At 41.4% G+C, this 23616-nt stretch overlaps 1 protein-coding gene across 2 annotated transcripts in view; it reads left to right on the forward strand.

Annotated features, from left to right (window-relative positions):
- Positions 1-13315, forward strand: part of INTS10 (integrator complex subunit 10) — a 32616-nt gene extending 19301 nt beyond the window's left edge. Inside the window, exons 14-18 of one of the 2 annotated variants that reach the window (XM_064368725.1) lie at positions 3608-3687; positions 4845-5007; positions 7024-7117; positions 10433-10510; positions 12891-13315. In XM_064368725.1, the coding sequence (XP_064224795.1) occupies positions 3608-3687; positions 4845-5007; positions 7024-7117; positions 10433-10510; positions 12891-13047 (572 nt within the window). In that variant the 3' untranslated portion in view covers positions 13048-13315. The remainder of the gene's footprint in view (positions 1-3607; positions 3688-4844; positions 5008-7023; positions 7118-10432; positions 10511-12890) is intronic. The other variant, XM_064368726.1, reaches the window with a different exon arrangement.
- The last annotated feature ends 10301 nt before the right edge of the window (positions 13316-23616 follow it).

Genomic DNA, 23616 nt, shown 5'->3' on the forward strand with positions numbered 1-23616 from the left:
CAGTACTTCTGTTCAATATTCTGGAAACTCTAGGCAGTACAGCACGCAAGAAAAGTGAATAAAGGCATAAAGATTTAAAAGACTATTCACAGATATGACTACCTTTATTCACAGTTACATGTTTTGGCTGGGCATGATAACTTAACGCCTGTAATCCAAGCACTTTGGGAGGCTGAAGCAAGAGGATCACTTGAGCCTAGGAGCTCAAACCACCATGGGCAACAAAGTGAGATCCTATCTCTACAAAAAAATTAAAAATTAGCCAAGCTTAGTGGTGTGCACCTTTAGTTCCAGCTACCCTCTGCAGGCTGAGGCAGGAGGACTGCTTGAGCCTAGGAGGTCAAGGCTATGGTGAGCTATGATTATGTCATTTCACTCCAGCCTAGCAACAGAGAAAAGGTTTCCCTGTCTCAAGAAACCAGCACAGTTACATATTTGGCTATGTAGAACACTTGAGGGAATCTGACAAGTTCCCAAGGCTGGGCGTGGTGGCTCATGCCTCTGATCCCAGCACTTCGGAAGGCCGAGGCAGGTGGATCACTTGTGACGAGAAATTTGAGACAAGCCTGGCCAACATAGTAAAATCCCATCTCTACTAAAAATACAAAAATTAGCCAGATGTAGTGACACACACCTTTAATCCCAGTTACTAAGGAGGTTGAGGTGGGAGAATCACTTGAATCTGGGAGGCAGAGATTTCAGTGAGCCAAGATTGTTCCACTGTACTCCAGCCTAGGTGACAGAGTGAGACCTTGTCTCAAAAAAGAAAAAAAAAATTTCCAAGACATTTTAGTGTATAAAAAACTCAGTTCAATTTATATGCTATTAATAAGCAGTTAGAAAATGAATTTTTTAAGATACTGTTTCTAATAGCATCAAAAAAAACCCATAAAATATTTAGAGGTAAATTTAACGAAAAATGTGCAAAACCTCCACTTTGAATATCACAAAACATTTCTGAGAAAAATTAAAGATTTTTGAAAATGGACAGATCATGTTTCTAGATCAGAAAATTCGATTATTATTATGGTGCCATTTCTCCCCTAATGTATCTATAGATTAGATACAATTTCAACCAAAATTACAGCAGACTTTATGGTTTTTGGAGGTTTTTTGGTAGAAGTTCACAAAGTGATTCTAAAATGTCAGTGAAAATATTATATAATCTAGAACAGTCAAAACAGTTCTACAAAAGACACAAGTGACTTATACTACATAATAACAAGATTTAATATACAAGCATAATAATCAAGACAGTGACAAAATATTGATATAAGAATGGAGGATCCAGAAATAGACCTGCATATTGATCAAATGATTTTCAGTGAAGGCATCAAAGTAATTCAATAGAGAAAGGAAAGACTTTTCAACCAATTCTGCTAGAGCAGATTACTTTGTATATGTTTTAAGTTTTCTATAACAAATGGTTAAAAAAAAAATCTAGCCCAGGCTTCTTCGAAAATTAAGTATTTCTGCAAAACAGAAAGTTTGTGGTTGAAACTCATGACCCCGTAGATGAAGATTCACAGCTTGAGAAACCCTAATCTCAGGTGTACAAGTAAGAGGCAAGGTTTATAATTATTAGATAATGACATGTTCAACTTGGTAGTGCTAACTTAATTTCCATGACTTTATACACCTTCCAGAAACCAATTAGGTGGATAAGAGTGACCTAGGTGACATCAAGACTTATTTCCAAGTTTTAGTAATTAAGATAGAGTAGTATTGGCACAGGGATTGACCAGTGGAACAGCATAGAAAACTGAGAAATAGATGACATTAAAATTCAGTGGGGGAAGAATGAATAAATTCAGTGGGGGAAGAATGAATTTATTCAGTAAGTGGCACTAGAACAGTTTGTTTTCCAAATGTAAAAAATGACAATAAAATAATAAGATTCCCCCTCCTTCACACTACATAGACATCCTCTAAATTTTAAGGTTGAAATGTGAAAGCAAAAACTCCAAAACTTCTAAACTTTTAGAAGAAAATTTAAAAATAGAAAGATTAGTAAATTTGATCACATTAAAATTAAAATACCAACAACGGCTATTACAGTCAAAGTGAAAAGATAAGCCATAGACTGCCAGAAAATTCTCTATCACATAAAATCAACAAAAACTTAGTATCCAGAGTTTTGAAAGAGCTCCTTCAGACCAATAGGAAGCAATTAACAAACCCCCATAGAAAAATAGGCAAAGGACAGGAACGACACATTCATGGGAACAGAAATCCAGGTGGCCAAAAACTATTTGAAAAGATTCTCAACCTTTAGTCATATGGGCAATTCAGATTAAAACAGTAACCTACCATTTCACACACATCAGAATGCAAAAATTGAAGAGATAATAATGACCGTTAGGATGTGAAGGAACACAGCGCCCATGTGCTTCTGGAAGGTGTACAAAGTCGTGCAACCATTCTGGAAACCAACTTCACATTAATTACCAAATTATTATATCTACCTTGCCTCGTAGTTATATACCTTAGATTAATGTTTTTCAAGCTATTTGTCATTTACTGGGTCATGACTTTCAACCCCAGTTTTTCTTTTGCAATGAGATAGGATTTAATAATATTTTTAAAAGACATCTCAGATAAGAAGAGAGACTATTATTTAATGCACCTTTTGTTTTGGATATATCACATTATGTAAGTATGTGTGTACAGGATCCCATGTAAAAAATGTATTTATTTCTTGCTACTTGCCTGTGAGTAGAGAAAGATAGCAGCCATAAAGAACACAGACCATAAAGAAAAGATTGGGATCTTGCTTTGAAAGCCATTGCTTACAGTTATTTCCATAAATGTACAAGAATATGTAAGAATGTATATTTAACATGGTAATAGTGAAAAGTTGAAAATGTCAGCCTCCACCATAAAAAGAATGGATGCATCATTTACGATAGATGTAGACAACAGAATACTATATGACACTGAAAATGAATGAACGGGAGCTACATGTATTGATATCGATCAATTGATAAATCTGAACCACATGAAGTTGAGTAGAAAAAGCAATTTGCAGAAGGATACATACACTATGACACCATTTATATACTAGACTGAAAGCATGCAAAACAATCCAGTGTTGTTTATAAATACAAACTTCTGTGGTAGAAGTGTGTAATATTCACAGGAATGACCACCACTGCCTTCAGAATTACGGCTACCCCTGGGATGGAAGAGAATGGGATCAGAGAAGGATACATGATAGGCTTTAACTGATTTTGTGATTATTTATGTTAGAATTGTTTAAAATTAAAATATTAACATTTCATGAAGCTGAGTGGTAAGCACACCAGTGTTTATCATAGCCTCTCTATATAATTTTTTGTATATTTAAAATATTTTATCATTAAAAGTATATAAACAAGTTTAGGAAAGAATATCGATAAATGAAATCTAGAGACTATCAAAAGCCAATTTCACCATCATAAAGTATAACTGTGTTTCAACTATAATTGAATTCATGTGACAGTTGTGTATCCTTTTGTTTTCTTGTTTTTGTTTTTGTTTTTAATGAAAATATCGTAAACATTTGCCTTTCAAAGCCATTTTCTTTGATAATAATGAACATTAACATAACATTGTGGACTTCTGTTAGGTTTGGATCTGAAGCTCCTGCCTTGTACCAGCAAGGCTATCATGCCATACTGCCTGCATTTAATGTTAGCCTGTTTTAAGGTAAGCTTAAACTTGATGAGCTTGAAAAAAATTTAATTTCAAATATTATTCTTATGACTTGAAAACGTGAGAGCCTTGTTAAGGATTGTTAGTTTAGTACTTTCAAGGGCAGGCCAGTATGGTTAGAAAAGCTCATGGGCTAGTAATTAACAAATCTTAATTAAATAGTGACTGCAGTAGGCAAAGAGAAGTAGGAAATTCTCCCCATCCTCGAAAAGTGTAATAGTGGGACAGATATGCAAATAACCTGGACTGTTGTAGTGTTCAGTAAATATTTTATGAATATAAGTATATTACCTACAAAGAAAGAGAATACAAATTGCGGTTGGATTCACAGAGGGATAATGAGTTTGTCATTGTAAATATGTGCTAGATGAAGCATGTTAGGTGTTGAGATCAACACCAGTAACAGCCCAACAGTGTTGGGAAAGTTCTAGGACTTGAAAGAACACCAGGGCCCTTGACTGCAGGTAGAGAACAGAGCCTTAGAGCAGGGAGGCTTAATTGTTTCAAGGTTTGTCGACCAGAGAGTAAAATATTGGGTCTCCACTTCAGTGCAGTAACTCCCAGACTTAACTCCTCATCCCTATCACTTGGGACAACAGAAAAAAATATAAAGTGTGATTTTAGGCATAATCGCTCATTTAAAACAAAACCTCCTTTGACCATTTCTCTAGTTCACGCTAGTGCTTATTTCCTTGTAGCTCACTGCCTTTCTTTCTCCCCAGTCCCATGTTCTCTCCGAATAGCCCTCTCCTGGATGGCTCTTGCCCGCCTTCTACTCCCATCTGCTCCCCTTCAAAGAAATCTCCAGATTCATTTCTCCGTTACGCAGGATGAATCAATGTTCTCTACCCATATGCAAAAGCTTCAGGCCCACCTGTGTCTAACTCCCATCTACACACACTGCCAGCAGCTGTGCACAGCCCAGAGGGAGCCTGAGGCTTCTAACCAAAGATGGTTAGAATCCACCCTGCTTAGAAGGCAGCTGTGATGTTTACCAGCCATTTCGTTACCCCTTTGTTTCCTTCTTACTCTAATGACCTTTATCACACATTTGCATATAGATCATGTTTTCAGAAAGTGATGTTTGGTGTATTTCAGATAACCCTGTGACTTTCTTTTCCTTCTGTCTTGTATAAATCTTTGTACTGCAGCTTAGAGCTTTCACAGACAACAGAGATGACATGGCGCTGGGGCATGTGATTGTACTGCTTCAGCAAGAGTGGCCACGGGGCGAGAACCTTTTCCTGAAAGCTGTCAATAAAATTTGCCAACAAGGAAATTTCCAATATGAGAATTTTTTCAATTACGTTACAAGTATCCTTTTTTCTTGTTTAAGCATAACACATTCTGATTTTCTTTAGAATGAATACATGTTCAAAACTGAATGAACCATTCTGGATAGAAATAATGATTTTTTCTATTTTGGGGGGGGAAGAGAAGGAATGGGGATTAAAACCAGGGCTGTGGCAGTTGATCTTGTGAAAGTTGTAAAAGACATGATTCAAGAATTGGGAATCTCACAAACCTCTTCCATCCACTGCTAGCTGGCTTCTAAGAAGGCCAAGATGCCTACAGTAATAGCCTACAGGTTGCTGATAGGTCCAGCTTGGCCGGTTTAGCCATGGATATAATATTAATAGTTCCTCTTCTTCCATCTTATCAAAAGCATGCCTCCTGTGGCCTCGGGACAGTGGCTGTGCCCTGCAATCTCTTGTTAGGGCACCCTGCCACAGCTGTCTTATCTCCCAATGAGTACCCACCAAAGATGCTGCACAGCCCAAGAGCTGCTTCTAATGTTAGGTAATGCTCTACTTCACACTGTTTATTAGGGAAAGACCTTTGAATTAAAGGTTATTTATCAGTTTGAGTGTTTTTACTTCTTCATTGCTTATCTTACCAATTATTTTTGAATTGCAAGGAATATAAATGATATTCTTGTTCAGGTGCTCACAGCAATAGTTTTTATTTTTTTATTTAATCTTTTTAATTTTTTTTTTTTTTTTTTTTTTTTTTGAGACGGAGTCTTACTCTGTCATCAGGCTGGAGTGTAGTGGTGTGATCTTGGCTCACTGCAACCTCCACCTCCCAAGTTCAAGTGATTCTCCTGCCTCAGCCTCCCGAGTAGCTGGGACTACAGGCCCACACCACCACGCCCAGCTAATTTTTGTATTTTTAGTAGAAATAGGATTTCACGATGTTGGCCAGGATGGTCTCCATCTCTTAACTTTGTGATCTACCCACCTCGGTCTCCCAAAGTGCTGGGATTACAGGTGTGCACCACTGCACCTGGCCAGTTTTTATTTTATTTTTTTAGAGTCAGGGTCTTGCTGTGTCACCCAGGCTCAAGTATCCTGGCAGGATCATAGCACACTACAGCCTCAGACTCCTGGGTTCAAGAGACCTCCTGCCTTAGCCTTCTGAGTAGCTAGGACTACAGGCCTGCACTACCCTGCCAGACCAAAATAATAGTTTTTAACCTTTTTTAGGACACATATCTTTTGAGAATCTGATGAAAGTTACATAATTTTTCACTAGAAAAATGCATATATGAATGTCATTGACATTTTGCATAAAATTTGGGTAACTTGCAGAAGCTTCCTCCCCTGATGCATCTAAAAATCCTTGCACCCCAGCTATGAAGAAGTAGTCATTTTATTTTTAAGAATTTCATGTTCTGTAACACCAAATGATCCTCCCTACTCTTGCCACGTCTCTCATTTCTTATTAAGAAAACAAAACAATTTTGCTCTTGCGACCATATAGTATTTAATTATTATCCATATGGAAAACATGTCCTCATGCCCTTTAGCCTGGCATGTCTCATGCCAAGAATTATCTGTACAAGGGAGTTTGGTGGGTATAAGAATCATGTTTTGGAGGCTGGGTGCGGTGGCTCACACTTATAATTCCAGCACTTTGGGAGGCCAAGGTGGGCAGATCACCTGATGTTGGGAGTTCGAGACCAGCCTTACTAACATGGAGAAACCCCGTCTCTACTAAAAATATAAAATTAGCCTGGCATGGTGGCAGGTGCCTGTAATCCCAGGTACTCAGGAGGCTGAGGCAGGAAAATCGCTCAAACCTGGAAGGCAGAGGTTGTGGTGAGCCGAGACTGCGCCATTGCACTCCAGCCTGGGCAACAAAAGCAAAACTCTGTCTTTAAAAAAAAAAGAATCAGGTTTTGGAATCAGACAGATCTAGGTTCAAATATGGAGTCTGCAGATAGTGGGATGGTGATGGGCAAGTTATTCAATTGCCGAGACCCCATTTCCTCATCAGAGAGAACTGGCACCATTTTTTTACATGTGGTTAACCTGATCTGGCCTGCAGATATTGATATGCTGGAGGAATTTGCCTACTTGAGAACTCAGGAAGGTGGGAAAATTCATCTGGAATTACTACCCAACCAAGGAATGCTGATCAAGTAAGTATGCTGTCTTTTGCTCTTCCATGCTGAGTGCTCACCTTTTGTGTCTTTGTATTAAGTATTTGTAAATGTCTATACCTATCAAAAATTTAATACAAAGGACTTTGAACCTGGTCTCCGTTTTCACAGTCAGTTTGATTCTGGGTACCTTTTGAAAGACTTGCATTTCCTTAACTACATTTCTCAAACACTTTGCTTAAATTGGGGTATTTTTGTCACATTTGCAACTTTTTCACAGACAAAAGTCTCATTCATGATATCTTTTCCTTTAAAAAATTTACAGGGTGATTCTGTAAGTTTCTGATTAGGCATAGAGTGCCTTTAATTAAGAACAGCTGAGTGGCCGGGCGAGGTAGCTCACGCCTACAATCCCAGCACTTTGGGAAGCGGAGGCTGGTGGATCACCTGAGGCCAGGACTTAGAGACCAGCCTGGCCAACACGGTGAAACCCCATCTCTATTAAAAATACAGAAAAAAAAAAAAAATTAATCTGGGCATGGTGGCAGGTGCCTGTAATTCCAGCTACTCAGGAGGCTGAGGCAGGAGAACTGCTTAAACCCGGGAGACGGAGGCTGCAGTGAGGCAAGATAGCACCATTGCACTCAGCCTGGCCAAGGAGCAAAACTCCACCTCAAAAAAAAAAAGCTGTACTTAATTAAAATTGTGCCGGGTTAGAAAAATTCTTTAGAAAAAACTATAGACTTTTTATTTATAAACTATCTATGAAGCCCTCCTGTGCAATCCTCATTACTTACATAATACAAAGTATTAATAAAATAGCCAGGTGTAGTGCCTCTGAGAACACACCTGTCAAGAAATGACGGGCCAGTGGTTGGTCTCCGTCATCCTCCCCTCAGCCACAGGATGTTACTAAAATTCCGGGTTCGCCCAGATGAAAATGCCAAATTAGTGACCATTTATGATTTTTAAATAGCTCATAAATCTTGCTTCTCTCCTTCAATCCTCATTGTAGTTTGGGTAATATATCCTCTCTGCTGTAAATGCCACGTGAAGTTTTATTTTCATACTTCCTCCTTTGCTTCCTGCACATTCAGTGTGTCTGTAAGTCAGTGTTAGAGTTTCTCCAAGAGACCGAACCCTGAGCGAGAAGGAAGTACCGCTAAAGCTACAGACCTTTTTCTTTTTCCCTCAATTGTGGAAGAAACTAGTTTTCAGTTGTTGAAAGCAAAACCACATCTTGTTCTATCTTGATAGTCTTAGAAAAATGTCTAGGGAAAGAAGAAATGTTCATTTTAGATTTCTGTAACCTTAGTAATTTGCTGCATAACAAACATTTCTTTTTATGTCTAGCAGGAATAGGGTCTCGTGGAATCCATTCTCAAGAATGGAAAGATTAAGTTTTATTTTTTTCCCTTCATCTTATTGTTATTAAATTATAAACTTGTAAAATAAAAGAACAATGCTCTCTTTAAAAATACACGAGCCCTTTCTGCATTGGGTTGCTTATTAAGCAGGATGGACAAGGACTGGCATCTTCCCATCTCCATTTACTTTTCTAAGATTGTGAATCAAAACTATGGGAAGAATAACTGTGTTGTTCCAAATATTCTTAACAGTGTTTGGGGATAAAGATTACCTTTGGATACGGGAGTCCAGGTAACCCCTTTTGTATTGTGATTTGTTTTCTAGACTTTGAAACTGGATATACAAATACACCCTGAATAAAGCTGTTTAGTTAATTTTGATCAGGAGTCACCATACGAATTAATATAGAGACAGCCATAGTGGTACCCAAGTCTGTGTAGATAGGATTAAAGCTACAGATGACTATCACTTTACTTAGATAATGCTTAACTGTTTGTGCAAGTGTGAGAGATGGATTGTCAAAAAATCAACAGTTGAACCTCAGTCTTCATTGTACTGAACCGTTCTTCTTTTACCAGTTTTTACTGAGCTGAACAGTGACGTAAGTCCATGTGGACAATCCCTAGGATGAGGAATGAGAGCAGGGGAGTGTTGGGTACCAGCTAGTATCACAGGGAAGGGTGTTTGGAACTGTTTGTGTAAAGGACACCCATCATGCACTTCTAACTTTTAAGGGATAACTCTAGGCTCTCCCACATTGATCAGCATAACCCTTACTTTCTTCTAACTTTCTATAGAAGACAAGCCTCTTAGAAAAGCTGCAGTTTCATCAGTTTGGAAGCCAGAATAGGGATTATTCCCTAGTAATCTGACCTTGTAGGGATTTGCCCAGTCTTCACTGTGTGAAACTCAAGGTTAATTACTTATGCCTAAATTAACATGGTAGAAGCACACTGCTTAAGACAGAGAGCTCTTCCTAACTGAGGAATGGTTGGAATCTTCATTAAACAATGTCAATTCCTTTTCCCTTCGGGTTCCAAACAAATTCTCTGAAGCCATTCCAGACCTTTGGGGTGGTCCCTCCAGATGAGTAGCAGAGATGTTGTGAGCAGTGTACACTCCTCCCCAGGGGTAAGGCTGAGTCCGCCTTAGCTGTGGCATCTGGGATGCAAGCAGGTACAGTACCAACGTGAGGGCACCCGGTGCTTGACTCAATGGAGGTAGAAGCTCTTTATCTGTTATACAGACCTTTTGCTCTTAAGTATTTTAAAATAGAAAAATGTTTCTATGCTGATACATGCAGTATCTTAGTTGTATTAGAATGGATTAAAATGGAAAACAATGTCCTACTTATACTCTGAATAGGGTCAATGATAATGTTCTATGAGGTGATCGCCAGCTAATACACTAAATCTTTGTTGTTACAGAATTCCGCACAGCCATGGGTCCCGGACTCTTATTTTCCCCTCATCTGTTCTCAATACGTTTTTGAAAAAACTTTGCCAGACCCTTTACTCCTCTTGGAAAACCCCCCAGTGGGGCTGCAGTCCTATTAAAGGTGGTTACCAGACATCACCAAGCTGAATGCTGGGACTGGTACACCATGAGAAAAGTGGAAAGTAAAGAGGCTGGCTTTGAAAATGCGTCTTCTCAAAGGCTGCCCCTGCCCCCTATTGCCATTCAACTACATTCCATCGTCCTCTTCCTCCCTGGCCGCTTTTTATACCACATCACAAGGGGGCTGAGCTCTGGGACCAGGAACTGAGACGACTCTGGACATGCACCAGCAGCAGCAGGTGCAGTGAGGGCTGGCTAGCTTCTCCCCAGTCTCCTTAAACACCCAGCCATGGCCAGGGGCTTGTTGAGGTTAACAAGTTTCTGTTTAGTCTGCTTCCAGTCTTGTGTATTTTCTCTGGAGTGTTGTTTTTGCAGTGCAGGGTGAGTCGGTGTGGGTGTTTGAATGCTGCTGTTTGCTGTTTTTTTAAGGCCTTCTAGCCCTCCCATGGGGTTGCTGCAGCAGGAATTCTTACCTGTGCTTCAGCCCAGCATACAGACTGCTGACAGGTACCAAGTGGAATAAACGCCCGCTCATAGTGTGCTGTTTGTCAACATGTTCACTGCCCATGGTTCTCAGCTCTTTGTTCCTCAGTGCTCTTTTTCATGCTTTATTTATTTTTTACTTTGTTCTGCATTTTGGCAAACCATCTGGTTGTAATATTGTAACATTTCTTATTTTTTCCATAAGTTGCCAGTGTGTTTGTGTTCAATTTAAAAATCATTATGGATCTGGAAAAAAAAATGAAAGCTATATAAAACTGTATTCAATTCAGTGCACATTAGCTCAGGTGCACTATGATTCTCTTTTGACAAAACCTTAAGGCTTTCAGTCATATATATTTAAAGATGCTGACGTTTATTTTAAGTATGTTTTTATTTGTGGATATTCATAAGAGTGACCAGTCATTATGGTCCTATTAGCAATTAGTTGCCTGGGATCTAAGTAGGCACAAGTATGGTTTCCTCCTGCTACTGATGTTTTTTTCAGACCTTACCTTTCTGAATTGAAACTATGTGATAGGCTAAAATTTCACATTTATTAGCTGGTTTATCCTTTTCTTAAACCACAAAAGCTTACTAATTCTCTTCTTCATCCAAACATACTGGAGTGATAGAGGCTCTAATAGAGATATAACTGAGTTGTGCCACTCTTTATATATGGAGATAATACAACTGGATCCTGATCTGCAGGATGTAGCATTTAGTTATTTATTTACATTAAATATAATATTTAGTTATATTTTTAGTGCTTTTAAAAGCAGGATTTATTAGCCAGGCATCATGGCACGTCCCTGTAATCCCAGCTACTTGGGAGGCTAAGGCATGAGAGTTGCTTGAACCCGGGAGGCAGAGGTTGTAGTGAGCTGAGATCATGCTACTGCACTTTAGCCTGGGTGACAGAGCAAGACGCCATTTCAAAAGAAAAAAAGGAACGTTTGCCTTTAGCTAACTGCAAATGCCAGTAACCTCCACTTGGTCAGAGGGTGGGCCCCAGTTTGAAGTTGCAGCCTGGGACCCAGAAGAGCAGTATCTCAGGGCAGCATAAGTGGTTTACATCTATCCCAGTGGGACATCACTGACGCTGTGTCCTAACTATGGAGCTACCCACCCAGACTTGACAAGAGAGATTCACAAAGAACTGCACATTTGCTCCAAGCCACATTTACTCCATGCTGCTTTCCCCGGTAGCTCTTTAAAACATTCATGAGCATCAGAAGATTCTGTAATAGCTTTACTTATGTAACAAAGCTGGATTTTTTTTCCTTCTGTTATTTTACAACTTGGTGACTCCTGTTGTCCTTACTTTATATGATAATTAATATAAGTTTTTAAAAACAGAAACATTTTAATTTCAACACTTTTATCTTGCCCAGGGACATAAAGATCTTCAGTTTCAATCCTTATAACTTTGTGCAAGGGAAATTAGACAGCAGGGTGGGAAACAGAGGTGACTTATTAGTCTAAGTCCACCAAATTGCTGAACTAGTAGGTAAAACTCCCTTCCTCTTAACTGAACTGACTTTTACTCAGTTTTTCTTTTCCTTTCTTCATTTTGTTTCTTCTGTTTCCTGGGATTTCATGTGTAATTTCTTTTTCTAAAGCACAACCTTTGGGGCGTAGAGACCTTTTTGGCCTGTGTCCCCACCACTCCTTCCACAGACGTGCAGGTCTCCCCTGAGTGCCAGACAGCCTATGACCATGTAGTCCACTGCTTCTGGTCCTCAGAGATTCTGCCTCTCTCCTGACCTGTGCCACATTCTGTGTCGGGACCCCAGCTCCCTCTGCATTTTGTCCAACACATGAGAGTCTAGATGGGCACAGCATTTAGAGGAGCTGCCCTATTCTGGTGTCCTGGGGAAACAGATGTGCTTGTGACCCCGGCTGTGCAAGAGCCCTGAACCTTTCTGGGAGCACCAGCTGCAGGGGCCATGGGAGGGGCTCACTTGCGTGATGGGCTCATTCGGGTCTCCTTCCTCCTTGCTGCTATTTCTGGAGGGCCTCCTGGCCTGGCTGGACACAAGCCCTTTGTAGCCAGTGTGGACTGGACACATTTGGCCCTAAGTTACTGAATTGTGTACCAGACAGCAGTAGGGAAGCATAACAGAGCTTCAAGGATTCAAAGGCAAAGCAGGTAGCATTTTATTGGACAATTAAATGTTTGGAATAATCTTTTATAGAGTGGGCAAGATGTCTGACTAGTTTTAAGTCTTTCTGAAAAGGAACGGGCTGGAACGTTTGGTTGGTGGCAGCTATTCTTTTGTTCTTTTAAAAATATCTTAACTTATACTTAGATATGGGGCAGGTTTTATTCCTACCCAAGTAGCAGTGATCAGTGATGCTGGTGCTAATCCCTGGTCTTTGTCTGTTTCCCTGTCACTGACCTCAGGCACCACACGGTAACTCGAGGCATCACCAAAGGCGTGAAGGAGGACTTTCGCCTGGCCATGGAGCGCCAGGTCTCCCGCTGTGGAGAGAATCTGATGGTGGTTCTGCACAGGTTCTGCATTAATGAGAAGATCTTGCTCCTTCAGACTCTGACCTGAGTGGAGACCTTTCTGCCAGAGACAGCTCGGGACTGTGTAATTTTAGGAGAAGACACACAGCAGTAACTGACGTAGCACACAGCTGTGGTCATTGTTGCTGTTACAAAGAAGAAAACAATCTGAGTTCTAACTGCTCAGTTGCTTAAAAGTAGTTCCCAAGAGTCTGAGAAGCAATTTCTATTTTTAAGAGTCAAGTCATTTTTTAATAATTTTTGTAAAACAAAAGACTCAATCTGTTTTGTAAATAAAAATCATCCTAAAATTTGAAGATTTTAAAAATTTCCTCGAATTCTTACAAGTTTTTGAACAGAGGTGCATTTTTCTTCTTTTCTAAGCATATAGCAAGGGGAAAAATCCAGCATAATTGAATTGATTAATGAATGTTACTAATATGGATACTTAAAAGACATATGTCTTCCATGACCTTAAGATTTTATTTTCCATAGTTAGGCTCTGGTCAGTATTACATAGCAACATAATATTAGATGTTTTCACTCAGGAAGTCTATTTTTTAGAAATAAGGTCTTACTCTATGCTCAGGTTAGAATGTAGTGGCATGATCAGACCTCACTTCAGCTTCAAACTTCTGACCTCAAGCCATCTTCCTGCCTCAGCCTCCCAAGTAGCTGGGACTACAAGTACACACAACCATGCCCAACTTTTTTCTTTTTTTGTAATTTTATATAGAGACAGGGTCTCACTATGTTGCCCAGGCTGTTCTCAAACATCTGGCCTCCAGCAATCCTCCCACCTCAGCCTCTTTTCCTAAAGTGTTGAAATTACAGGCATGAGCCACCATACCTGGCCTTATTTGGGAAGTTTTAACACCAAAAACATTTATGTAAAAAATGAACTTAAGCCTGTCCTCTCTCCACTGACGGTCCCCTGAAGAAGTGGTGCTCAGGGCTGCTGAAAAGCCCAGGGCAGGAAGTGGAGGCGAGAGGCAAGGTATGGCAGAGCAGTCTCCCCACTGCTGTCTGGCTCCAGGAAGGTCCTGCTGCTGTGCCAGGGTGGCCCACTGGCTTCTACCCGGGGGCTTTGGAGCCAGGTGGCCTTGTGTGGCTTTGCATCCTGGCTTTGCCCTGCCCTTTACTTGCTATGTGACCGTGGACAAGCTAACTTCTGTGTGAGTCAAGCTCTTTCTCTGAAAACGGAGCGAATGGTCCTTCCCTTGCTGGTTGTTGGAAGGATGAAATGTTGCTCCATGTGAAATTCTTGGGAGAGAGCCTTGAGTGTAATTAGTCCTGGCCAATATTAGCTGTTAGGTTAATTGTTTTTTAATTAGGCTAATTTTATTTTTATTTTGCTCTTCCTGAAATAATATAGCAGACAAACAACAACAAAATTTGTTTCAAGGGAGTATTTAGGAATGAAAGAACTAAGAAGTTTTATAATTACTTTCCATAAAATGTCTTAGAAATCTTTGCTAAATAAAGATCCTTTTTATAGCTATATTAAAATCAACAAGATGGTCTAATAAGGGACATCTGATCTCAAAAAATATCAACTAATGTGTTTTGCAGTGTTTATCCGTGTAGTTTGAGTTTATTACAAATATACAAGCTATCCTTTTTTTAATCATGGGATGTGCTGTTGCCTAAAAGCCCCCAAATTAAACACGCTCACCTTTTGGTTTTCTAACACTGTATTAGGGTTCTCCAGAGGGACAGACCTAATAGGATAGATGTATATATGAAAGGGAGTTTATTAAGGAGAATTAGCTCACATGATCACAAGGCCAAGCTCCACAACAGGTCGTCTGTAAACAGGAACAAGAAAGCCTGTAGTGGTTCAGTTCAAGCCAAAAGCCTCAAAAGCAGGCAAACCAACAGTGCAGCCTTCAGTCTGTGGCCAAAGGCCTGAGAGCCCCTGGCCAACCACTGTTGTAAGTCCAAGAGTCCAAAGGCCAAAGAACCTGAAGTCTGATGTCCAAGGGCAGGAAGCATCCAGCACAGAATAAAGATGAAAGCCAGAAGACTCAGCAAGCCAGCTTATCTCACCTCCCGCCTACTTTGTTCTAGCCTCACTGGCATCCACCCAGCTTGAGGGTGGGTCTTCCTCTACCCATCCACTGACTCAAATTAATCTCCTCTAGCAACAGCATCACAGACACACCCAGAAACAATACTTTATGAGCTATCTAGGCATCGCTCAATGCAATCAAGTTGACACCTAAAGTTAACCATCATGAACACCTTCCTTAGCTCAGTGTTTGGAGGGCAATGCACATCACAAGACTTTCTAATACCCACCCAGGAGGCATGCCAAGATGGCCGAGATGAGGCAACGTCGGAATGCAGCACCCAGTGAATGAGATGCAGAGGGCTAGAGGACTTCACAATTCCAAGAGAGTTGTTGGGTTCGTTTCGGTGGAACTGGTAGGACTCTGAAAACAGCCCAGGGAAGGAGCCTAAGCAGGGCAAGAGCCGCCCAGGGAGAGCAAACTGAGACAGGGCACTGAGACGTCCCCACCTGGAACGTGCAGCCAGCTCAGAGGGTCAGGGACTTCCCCTCAGTACTCTGATTTGGATCCTGTGCTTACCTCATCCCTCCTGCAACCCACAGTCCACAAGAGCCCTGCCAGACTGAGGGGCGCAGTGGGGTGTGGATGCAAATCTAAGCAAAGGCTCCTGCCTGCTGCCGCAAGTTGTCAGCATGGACCTGGGTGGAAGTTTGGACCAATGCCAGTGGGACAGAACAACCCGTCCCACAGAAAGAGGCAGAGTTGAAAGCAGGGAAACGGGCCAAAAGGCCCGGCAGGCCCCACCCCCACAGAACTCAAACTGAAGCCTGCACTAGAGAGTTTGGCAGCGAATACATCAGTTTGACCCCAACCGGGAAGATCGAGCTTGGGGAAAGAGAGACACCATTGGAAAGGCGGGGCCAATCTCACTGGCAAACAAACTCCAGGGAAGGACCACCCACCCAGCAATCTGACTGAATCCGAGAGAGCCCAGCAACACCCTCTACAGGCCAAAAAAGATATAGCTCCAATCACAACAGACAGGATGTCCACTCAGACATTCCTCCCGAAATCACCAATTTCAAAGATCAAAGGGAGATAAATCCACAAAGATGGGAAGAAACCAGTGCAAAAAGGATGAAACCATCAAAGACCAGAACATTCTTCCCCTTCCAGGGATCACAGCTCCTCACCATCAAGGAAACAAAACAAGACGGAAAATGAGTTTGACAAATTGACAGAGCAGGCTTCAGAAGATGGGTAATAACAAACTTCTCTGAGTTAAAAGACAATGTTTTAACCCAATGCAAAAAAACTAAGAACGTTGAAAGAAGGTTAGATGAAATGCTAACTAGAATCACCAGCTTAGAAAAGAACATAAACGACTTAATGGAGCTGAAAAACACAGCACAAGAACTTCGCGAGGCATACACAAGTTTCAACAGCCAAATCAATCAAGCAGAAGAAAGGATATCAGAGAATGAAGATCAAATCAATGAAATAAAATGAGAAGGCAAGATTAGAGAAAAAAGAGTGAAAAGAAACAAAGCCTCCAAGAAATATGGGATTATGTGAAAAGACCTAATCTATGCTTGATTGGCGTACCTGAATATGACAGGGAGAATGAATCCAAGTTGGAAAACACTCTTCAGGATATTATCCAAGAGAACTTCCCCAATCTAACAAGGCAGGCCAACATTTAAATCCAGGAAATACAGAGAACACCACAAAGATATTCCTCAAGCAGAGCAACCCCAAGTCACATAATCATCAGATTTACCAGGGTTGAAATGAAGGAAAAAATCCTAAGGGCAACCAGAGAGAAACATCGAGTCACCCACAAAGGAAAGACCATCAGATTCACGGCAGATCCCTCAGCAGAAACCCTACAAGCTAGAAGGGAGTGTGGGCCAATATTAAACATCCTTAAAGAAAAGAACTTTCAACCCAGAATTTCATATCTGGCCAAACTTTCACTTCATAAGTGAAATAGAAATAAAATCCTTTACCAACAAGCAATTGTTTACTGAGAGATTTCATCACTACAAGACCTGCCTTACAAGAGCTCCTGAAGGAAGTACTAAACGTGGAAAGAAACAACCAGTACCAGCCACTGCAAAACGTAGCAAATGGTAAAGAACAACAGGGCAATGAAGAAACCACTTCAACTAATGGGCAAAAGAACCAGCCAGTAACAAAATGACAGGATCAAATTCAAACATAACAATATTAACATTGAATGTAAATGGCCTAAATGCCCCAATCAAAAGACACAGACTGGCAAACTGGATTAAAAAGTCAAGACCCAATGGTGTACTGTATTCAGGAGACGTCTCCCATCTTACATGAAAAGACATACACAGACTCAAAATAAAGGGATGGAAGAAGATTTACCAAGCAAATGGAGAGCAAAAAAAAGCAGGTGTAACAATCCCAGTCTCTGATAAAATGGATTTTAAACCAACAGAGATCAAAAGAGACAAAGAAGAGCATTACATAATGGTAAAAGGATCAATGCAACAAGAAGAGATAACTATCCTAAATAGATATGCACCCAACACAGGAGCACCCAGATACATAAAGCAAGTTCTTAACGACCTACAAAGAGACTTAGACTCCCGCACAGTAATAGTGGGACACTTTATCACTCCACTGACAATATTGGACAGATCAACGAGACAGAAAATCAACAAGGTTATACAGGATTTGAATGCAGATCTGGACCAAGGGGACCTAATAGACATTTACAGAACACTCCACCCCAAATCCACAGAATATATATTCTTCTCAGCACCACATTGCACATACTCTAAAAATGACCACATATTGGAAGTAAATCACTCCTCAGCAAATGCAAAAGAATGGAAATCCTAACAAACAGTCTCTCAGACCACAGTGCAATCAAATTAGAACTCCACTGCTCTAAAGGGAGCAGTGGAGCCCCCAGCCCAGCACTTCAGCTCTGATAAGGGACAGACTGCCTCCTCAAGTGGCAGCAACCTGTCAGGGACTTATAAAAAAATTAAAACTCAGGATTTAAAAATTCACTCAAAACCACACAACTACATGGAAACTGAACAAACTGCTCCTGAATGACTACTGGATAGGTAGGTGTATGGCGTTACTTCCAAGGCCTCTGTTCTGTTTCATTGGTCTATATCTCTGTTTTGGTACCAGTACCATGCTGTTTTGGTTACTGTTGCCTTGTAGTATAGTTTGAAATCAGGTAGTGTGATGCCTTCAGCTTTGTTCTTTTTGCTTAGGATTGTCTTGGCTATGTGGGCCCTCTTTTGGTTCCATATGAAGTTTAAAGTGGTTTTCTCCAGTTCTGTGAGAAGGGCAATGGTAGTTTGATGGGGATAGCATTGAATCTATAAATTACTTTGGGCAGTATGGCCATTTTCCAATATTGATTCTTCTTAACTATGAGCATGGAATGTCTTTCCATCTGTTTGTGTCCTCTTTTATTTCCTTGATCAGTGGTTTGTAGTTCTCCTTGAAGAGATATTTTACATCCTTGGTTAGTTGTATTCCTAGGTATTTTATTCTCTTTGTAGCAATTGTAAATGGGAGTTCACTTATGATTTGGCTCTCTGTCTGTTGTTGGTGTAAAGGAATGCTTGTGATTTCTGCACATTGATTTTGTAACCTGAGACTTTGCCAAATTTGCTTATCAGCTTAAGGAGGTTTTGGGAGTGGTGAGAGAGGGCATCCTTGTCTAGTGCCAGTTTTTAAAGGGAATGTTTCTATTTTTTGCCCGTTCCATATGATATTGTCTGTGAGTTTGTCATAAATAGCTTTTATTATTTTGAGATACGTTCCATTGATACCTACTTTTTGAGAGTTTTTAGCATAAAGGGCTGCTGAATTTTGTCAAAGGCCTTCTCTGCATCTATTGAGATAATCATGTGGTTTTTGTCTTTGGTTCTGTTTAAGTGATGGATTACGTTTATAGACTTGCATATGTTGAACCAGCCTCGCATCCCCAGGATGAAGCCTACTCAATTGTGGAGGATAAGCTTTTTGAGGTTTTGGTATCAGGATGATGTTGGTCTCATAGAAAGAGTTAGAGAGGGTTCCCTATTTTTGTATTGTTTGGCATAGTTTCAGAAGGAATGGTACCAGCTCTTCTTTGTACATCTGGTAGAATTTGGCTGTGAACCCATCTGGACCTGGCCTTTTTTTGGTTGGGAGGCTATTAATTGCTGCCTTGACTTCAGACCTTGTTATTGGTCTATTCAGCGTTTCAGCTTCTTTGTGGCTTAGTCCTGGGAGTGTGCAAGTGTCCAGGAATTTGTCCATTTCTTCAAGATTTACTGGTTTATGTGCATAGAGCTGTTTGTAGTAATCTCTGATGCATGTTTGTATTTCTGTGACATCGGTGGTGATATCCCCTTTATCATTTTATATTGCATCTATTCGATTCTTCTCTCTTTTGTTTTTTATTAATCTGGCTAGTGGTCTGTCTATTTTGTTGATCTTTTCAAAAAACCAGCTCTTGGATTCATTGATTTTTTGAAGGGTTTTTTTATATCTCTATCTCCTTCAGTTCTCTTCTGATCTTAGTTATTTCTTGTCTTCTGCTTACTTTTGAGTTTTTTTATCTTGCTTCTCTAGCTCTTTCAATTTTTGACAATAGGGTGTTGATTTTAGATCCTTCCTTGTTTCTCCTGTGGGCATTTATTGCTATAAATTTCCCTCTAGACATTGCTTTAAATGTGTCCCAGAGATTCTGGTACATTGTGTCTTCGTCCTCATTGGTTTTGAAGAACATTTTTATTTCTGCCTTCATTTCATTGTTTATCCATTCATCATTCAGGAGTAAGTTGTTCAGTTTCCATGTGATTGTGTGGTGCTGAGTGCTTTTCTTAATCCTGAGTTCTAATCCCTTTAGAGCTGCTGGGCAGGGATGTTTATGTTGGCTGCAGCAGAACTCACAACCACCCCTTTTCCCAGGTGCTCTGTCCCAGGAAGGTGAGGCTTTATTTATAAGTCCCTGACAGGTTGCTGCCTTTTTTCAGAGATGCCCTGCCCAGCAAGGAGGGAGTCTAGCCACAGTCTGCCTGCAGAGGCATTGTTGAGCTGTCATGGGCTCCATCCAGCTGCTGTGTAAACTTCCTCGTAATTTTGTTTACACAGGTAAGGTTGGAACTGCCTCAGGAATGGTGGAAGCCTTACCCCACCGAGCTTGACTGTCCCAGGTCGAGCTCAAACTGCTGTGCTGGCTACGAAATCTCAAACCAGAGGGTTTCAGTTTGCTGGTCTTTGTGGGAGTGGGACCCATCAAGCCAGATCATTTGGCTCCCTGCCTTCAGCCCCCACTTTTTTGGGGGAATGGGCAGCTCTGTCTCACAGGTATTGCAGGCGCCAGCCAAAGCAGCTGCACAGATTTGTGCTGGAAACCCCTGGTGCTTGTTGGCCCAGCGGGAATCTCCTGGTCTTTGGGCTGTACAGACCATGGGAGAAGCACGGTATCTGAACTGGGGTGCCAGAGTGGGTGGAAAGGTCCCCAATAGCCTCTGTTGGGTAGGAGGGGGTCCTCCGGCTTGTTGCACTTCCCAGGTCAGTCGGTGCTCACCCTGCCTCAGTTTGCCCTCCTTGGGCCACACCCACTGTCCAACCAGTCCCATTGAGATGAACCTGGTACCTTGGTTGGAAAGGCAGAGATCACTCACCTTCTGCATTGCTCTCGCTGGGAACTGTGCTCCAGAGCTGTTCCTATTTGGCTATCTTGGTGGAAGTCCAGTCATCTTCACTTTTTTAGAGACAGGGTCTTGCTGTGTCACCCAGCATAACATTTGCTCTGGAGTGCAGAGGCACAACCATGGCTCACCACAGCCTCCTGGGCTTACGTGATCCTCCTACCTCAGCTTCTGAGTAGCTGGGACCACTGGTGTGTGCCACCATGCCCAGCTAATTTTAAAATTTTTTATAGAGGCAGGGTTTCACCATGTTGCTCAGGCTGCTCTCAAACTCCTGGACTCAAGAGAATTGCTCACCTCTGCCTCTCAAAGTACTGGGATTACAGATGTGAGCCACTGTTCCAGGCCTGAAGTTATTTTTGTCACTGTTGCTCATCATGATTGTAATCATCACTGTTATTATGATTATTTGTTGTCCTAGCTACAGCAATAAACATGCCGAGTACAGCTCTCTGTCCACAAAGGGGTCCCACCAACAAGTGGCAATGGAGGAGGGGTTCAGGGCTCAGAATGTCCAACCTTGCAGGGTACCACTATCTGTTCCCCACAGCTGTCCCTGACCCAGGGCCCTCTGGAAAAAAAAGTCAAAGCCTCCCTGGACTGTGGGGGTCATCTCCCCTGCAACTCATTCTGACCAGGGAGCTCCAAGGTGGAGGCCAGAGCCACATCGGTCACGCTCTACCAGCTCTAGGCCAAGAAACGTGACCCTAGGTGAGCAAAGCCCAGGCTGGGTATCCCCACCACCTGCTATGGCTTCTGTGGACACAGACTTTCACATCCCCTTGCCAGGCACAGGCTGGTCGCTGTTTTTTGTAATCCATAAAGGACAACCAGATGGCCAGACCTGACTCTGGTGATATGGTGGTGGCAATGGGTCAGGGTTGGTGTGAAAGGGCAGCTAGAGGGTTAAAACTGAGATTCAGTCCTCAAATGCAGGGTGCAGGAAGGGTGTGGGAGTGACTCACAAAGTTTATAGTAATGAGAATATTTTTGTTATTAATAAATATAATTGTAATTATTAACACATATATAATTATATAAGTACTAAAAATATATAACTTTATTATACATAAACTACATATGCTAAATACAGAGTCTTGCTCTGTCACCCAGGGTAGAATTGAGTGGCATAGTCTCTGCTCACTGTAAGCTCTGCCTCCTGGGTTCAAGCTATTCTCCTGCCTCAGCCTCCCATGTAGCTGGAACCATAGGCATATGCCACCACATCTGGCTAATTTTTGTCTTTTTAGTAGAGATGCTGTTTTGCCATGTTTGCCAGGCTGGTATCAAACTCCTGACCTCAAGTGATCCTCCCACCTCAGCCTCCCAAAGTGCTGGGATTATAGGTGTTCGCCACTACAACCAGCCCCCCTGTATTTTATATAAATTCTGGGGGGAGAGAGATCCAAGATGGCTGATTACTAGCAGCTCGGGATTGTAGCTCCCAGAGAAAGCACACAGAACGAGAGGACACCACACTTTCAGATGAATTTTTGTTACCCACGGACCGGAAGATTCCCAGCGGAGGAGCCCCACAGGTCGCCAGGGTGACTCTTGTGGCCGGCGTGGCAGTTTTGCCGGCGCCCCGGCGCGGCGGTTCTCAGTGCAGAGTAAACAGAACTGGGTCCCCTTTTGGTCGACGTTTGGAGCTCCGGGAAGGCAGAGTCACCCATTTACTTGATTGAAAAAGGGACTCAAGAGGGAAGCCAGACTGGAGATTCCCAGGCAGAAGAGCACCACGAATCTTAATGCCGCTGTTTTAGCCGGCACAGTGGGTTGCTCAGATTACGGCACTGGGAATCAACAAGTTGGATGTCCACTCAGAGACCTAATTTGAAAGTAGGCGATTACAAAGACGACAGGTGGATTAACTCACAATGATGGGAAGAAACCAGCATAAAAAGGCTGAGAATACCCAAGATCAGAATGCCTCTCCTTCTACAGGGGATCACAGTTACTCATCAACAAGAGAACAAGGCCTGATGGAGAACGAGTGCATTCCATTAACAGATTTAGGCTTCAGAAAGTGGATAATAAGGAACTTTAGTGAGCTAAAAGAACATGTTCTAGCCCAATGTAAAGAAATTAAGAACGTTGAAAAAGGTTTGACAAAATACTAACGAAAATAGACAACTTAGAGAGGAATATAAGTGAATTAATGGAACTGAAGAACACAATATGAGAACTTCACGAAGTATGCACAGGTTTTAACAGTCGAATTGATCAAGCAGAAGAAAGGATATCAGAGATCGAAGACCAACTTAATGAAATGAAACAAGAAGACAAGATTAGAGAAGAAAGAGTAAAAAGGAATGAGCAAAGTCTCCAAGAAATATGGGACTATGTGAAAAGACCTAATTTACGATTGATAGGTATACCTGAATGTCATGAAGAGAATGAATCCAAGTTGGAAAATATTCCTCAAGATATTATTCAGGAAAACTTTCCTAATCTAGTAAGGCAGGACAATACTCAACTCCAGCTAATCCAGAGAACGCCACAAAGATATTCCTCAAGTAGAGCAACTCCAAGACACATAATCGCTAGATTCGCTAGGGTTGAAATAAAGGAGAAAATTCTAAGGGCAGCTAGAGAGAAAGGTCATGTTACCCATAAAGGGAAGCCTATCAGACTCACAGCAGATCTCTCACCAGAAACCCTACAAACCAGAAGAGAGTGGGGGTCAATATTCAATATCCTCAAAAAAAAAAAAAAAAGAATTTTCAACCCAGAATCTCATATCCCACCAAACTAAGCTTCATAAGTGAAAGAAAAATAAATTTTTTTGTGAACAAGCAAGCACTCAGAGATTTCATCACCACCAGGCCTGCTTTACAAGAGTTTCTGAAAGAAGCGCTACAAACAGAAAGGAACAACCAGTATCAGTCATCCCAAAAACTTACC

Source organism: Aotus nancymaae, unplaced genomic scaffold (genome assembly GCF_030222135.1).
Source record: "Aotus nancymaae isolate 86718 unplaced genomic scaffold, 86718_ANA_hifiasm-v0.15.2.pri h1tg000079l, whole genome shotgun sequence".
Classification (NCBI taxonomy): Eukaryota; Metazoa; Chordata; class Mammalia; order Primates; family Aotidae; genus Aotus; species Aotus nancymaae.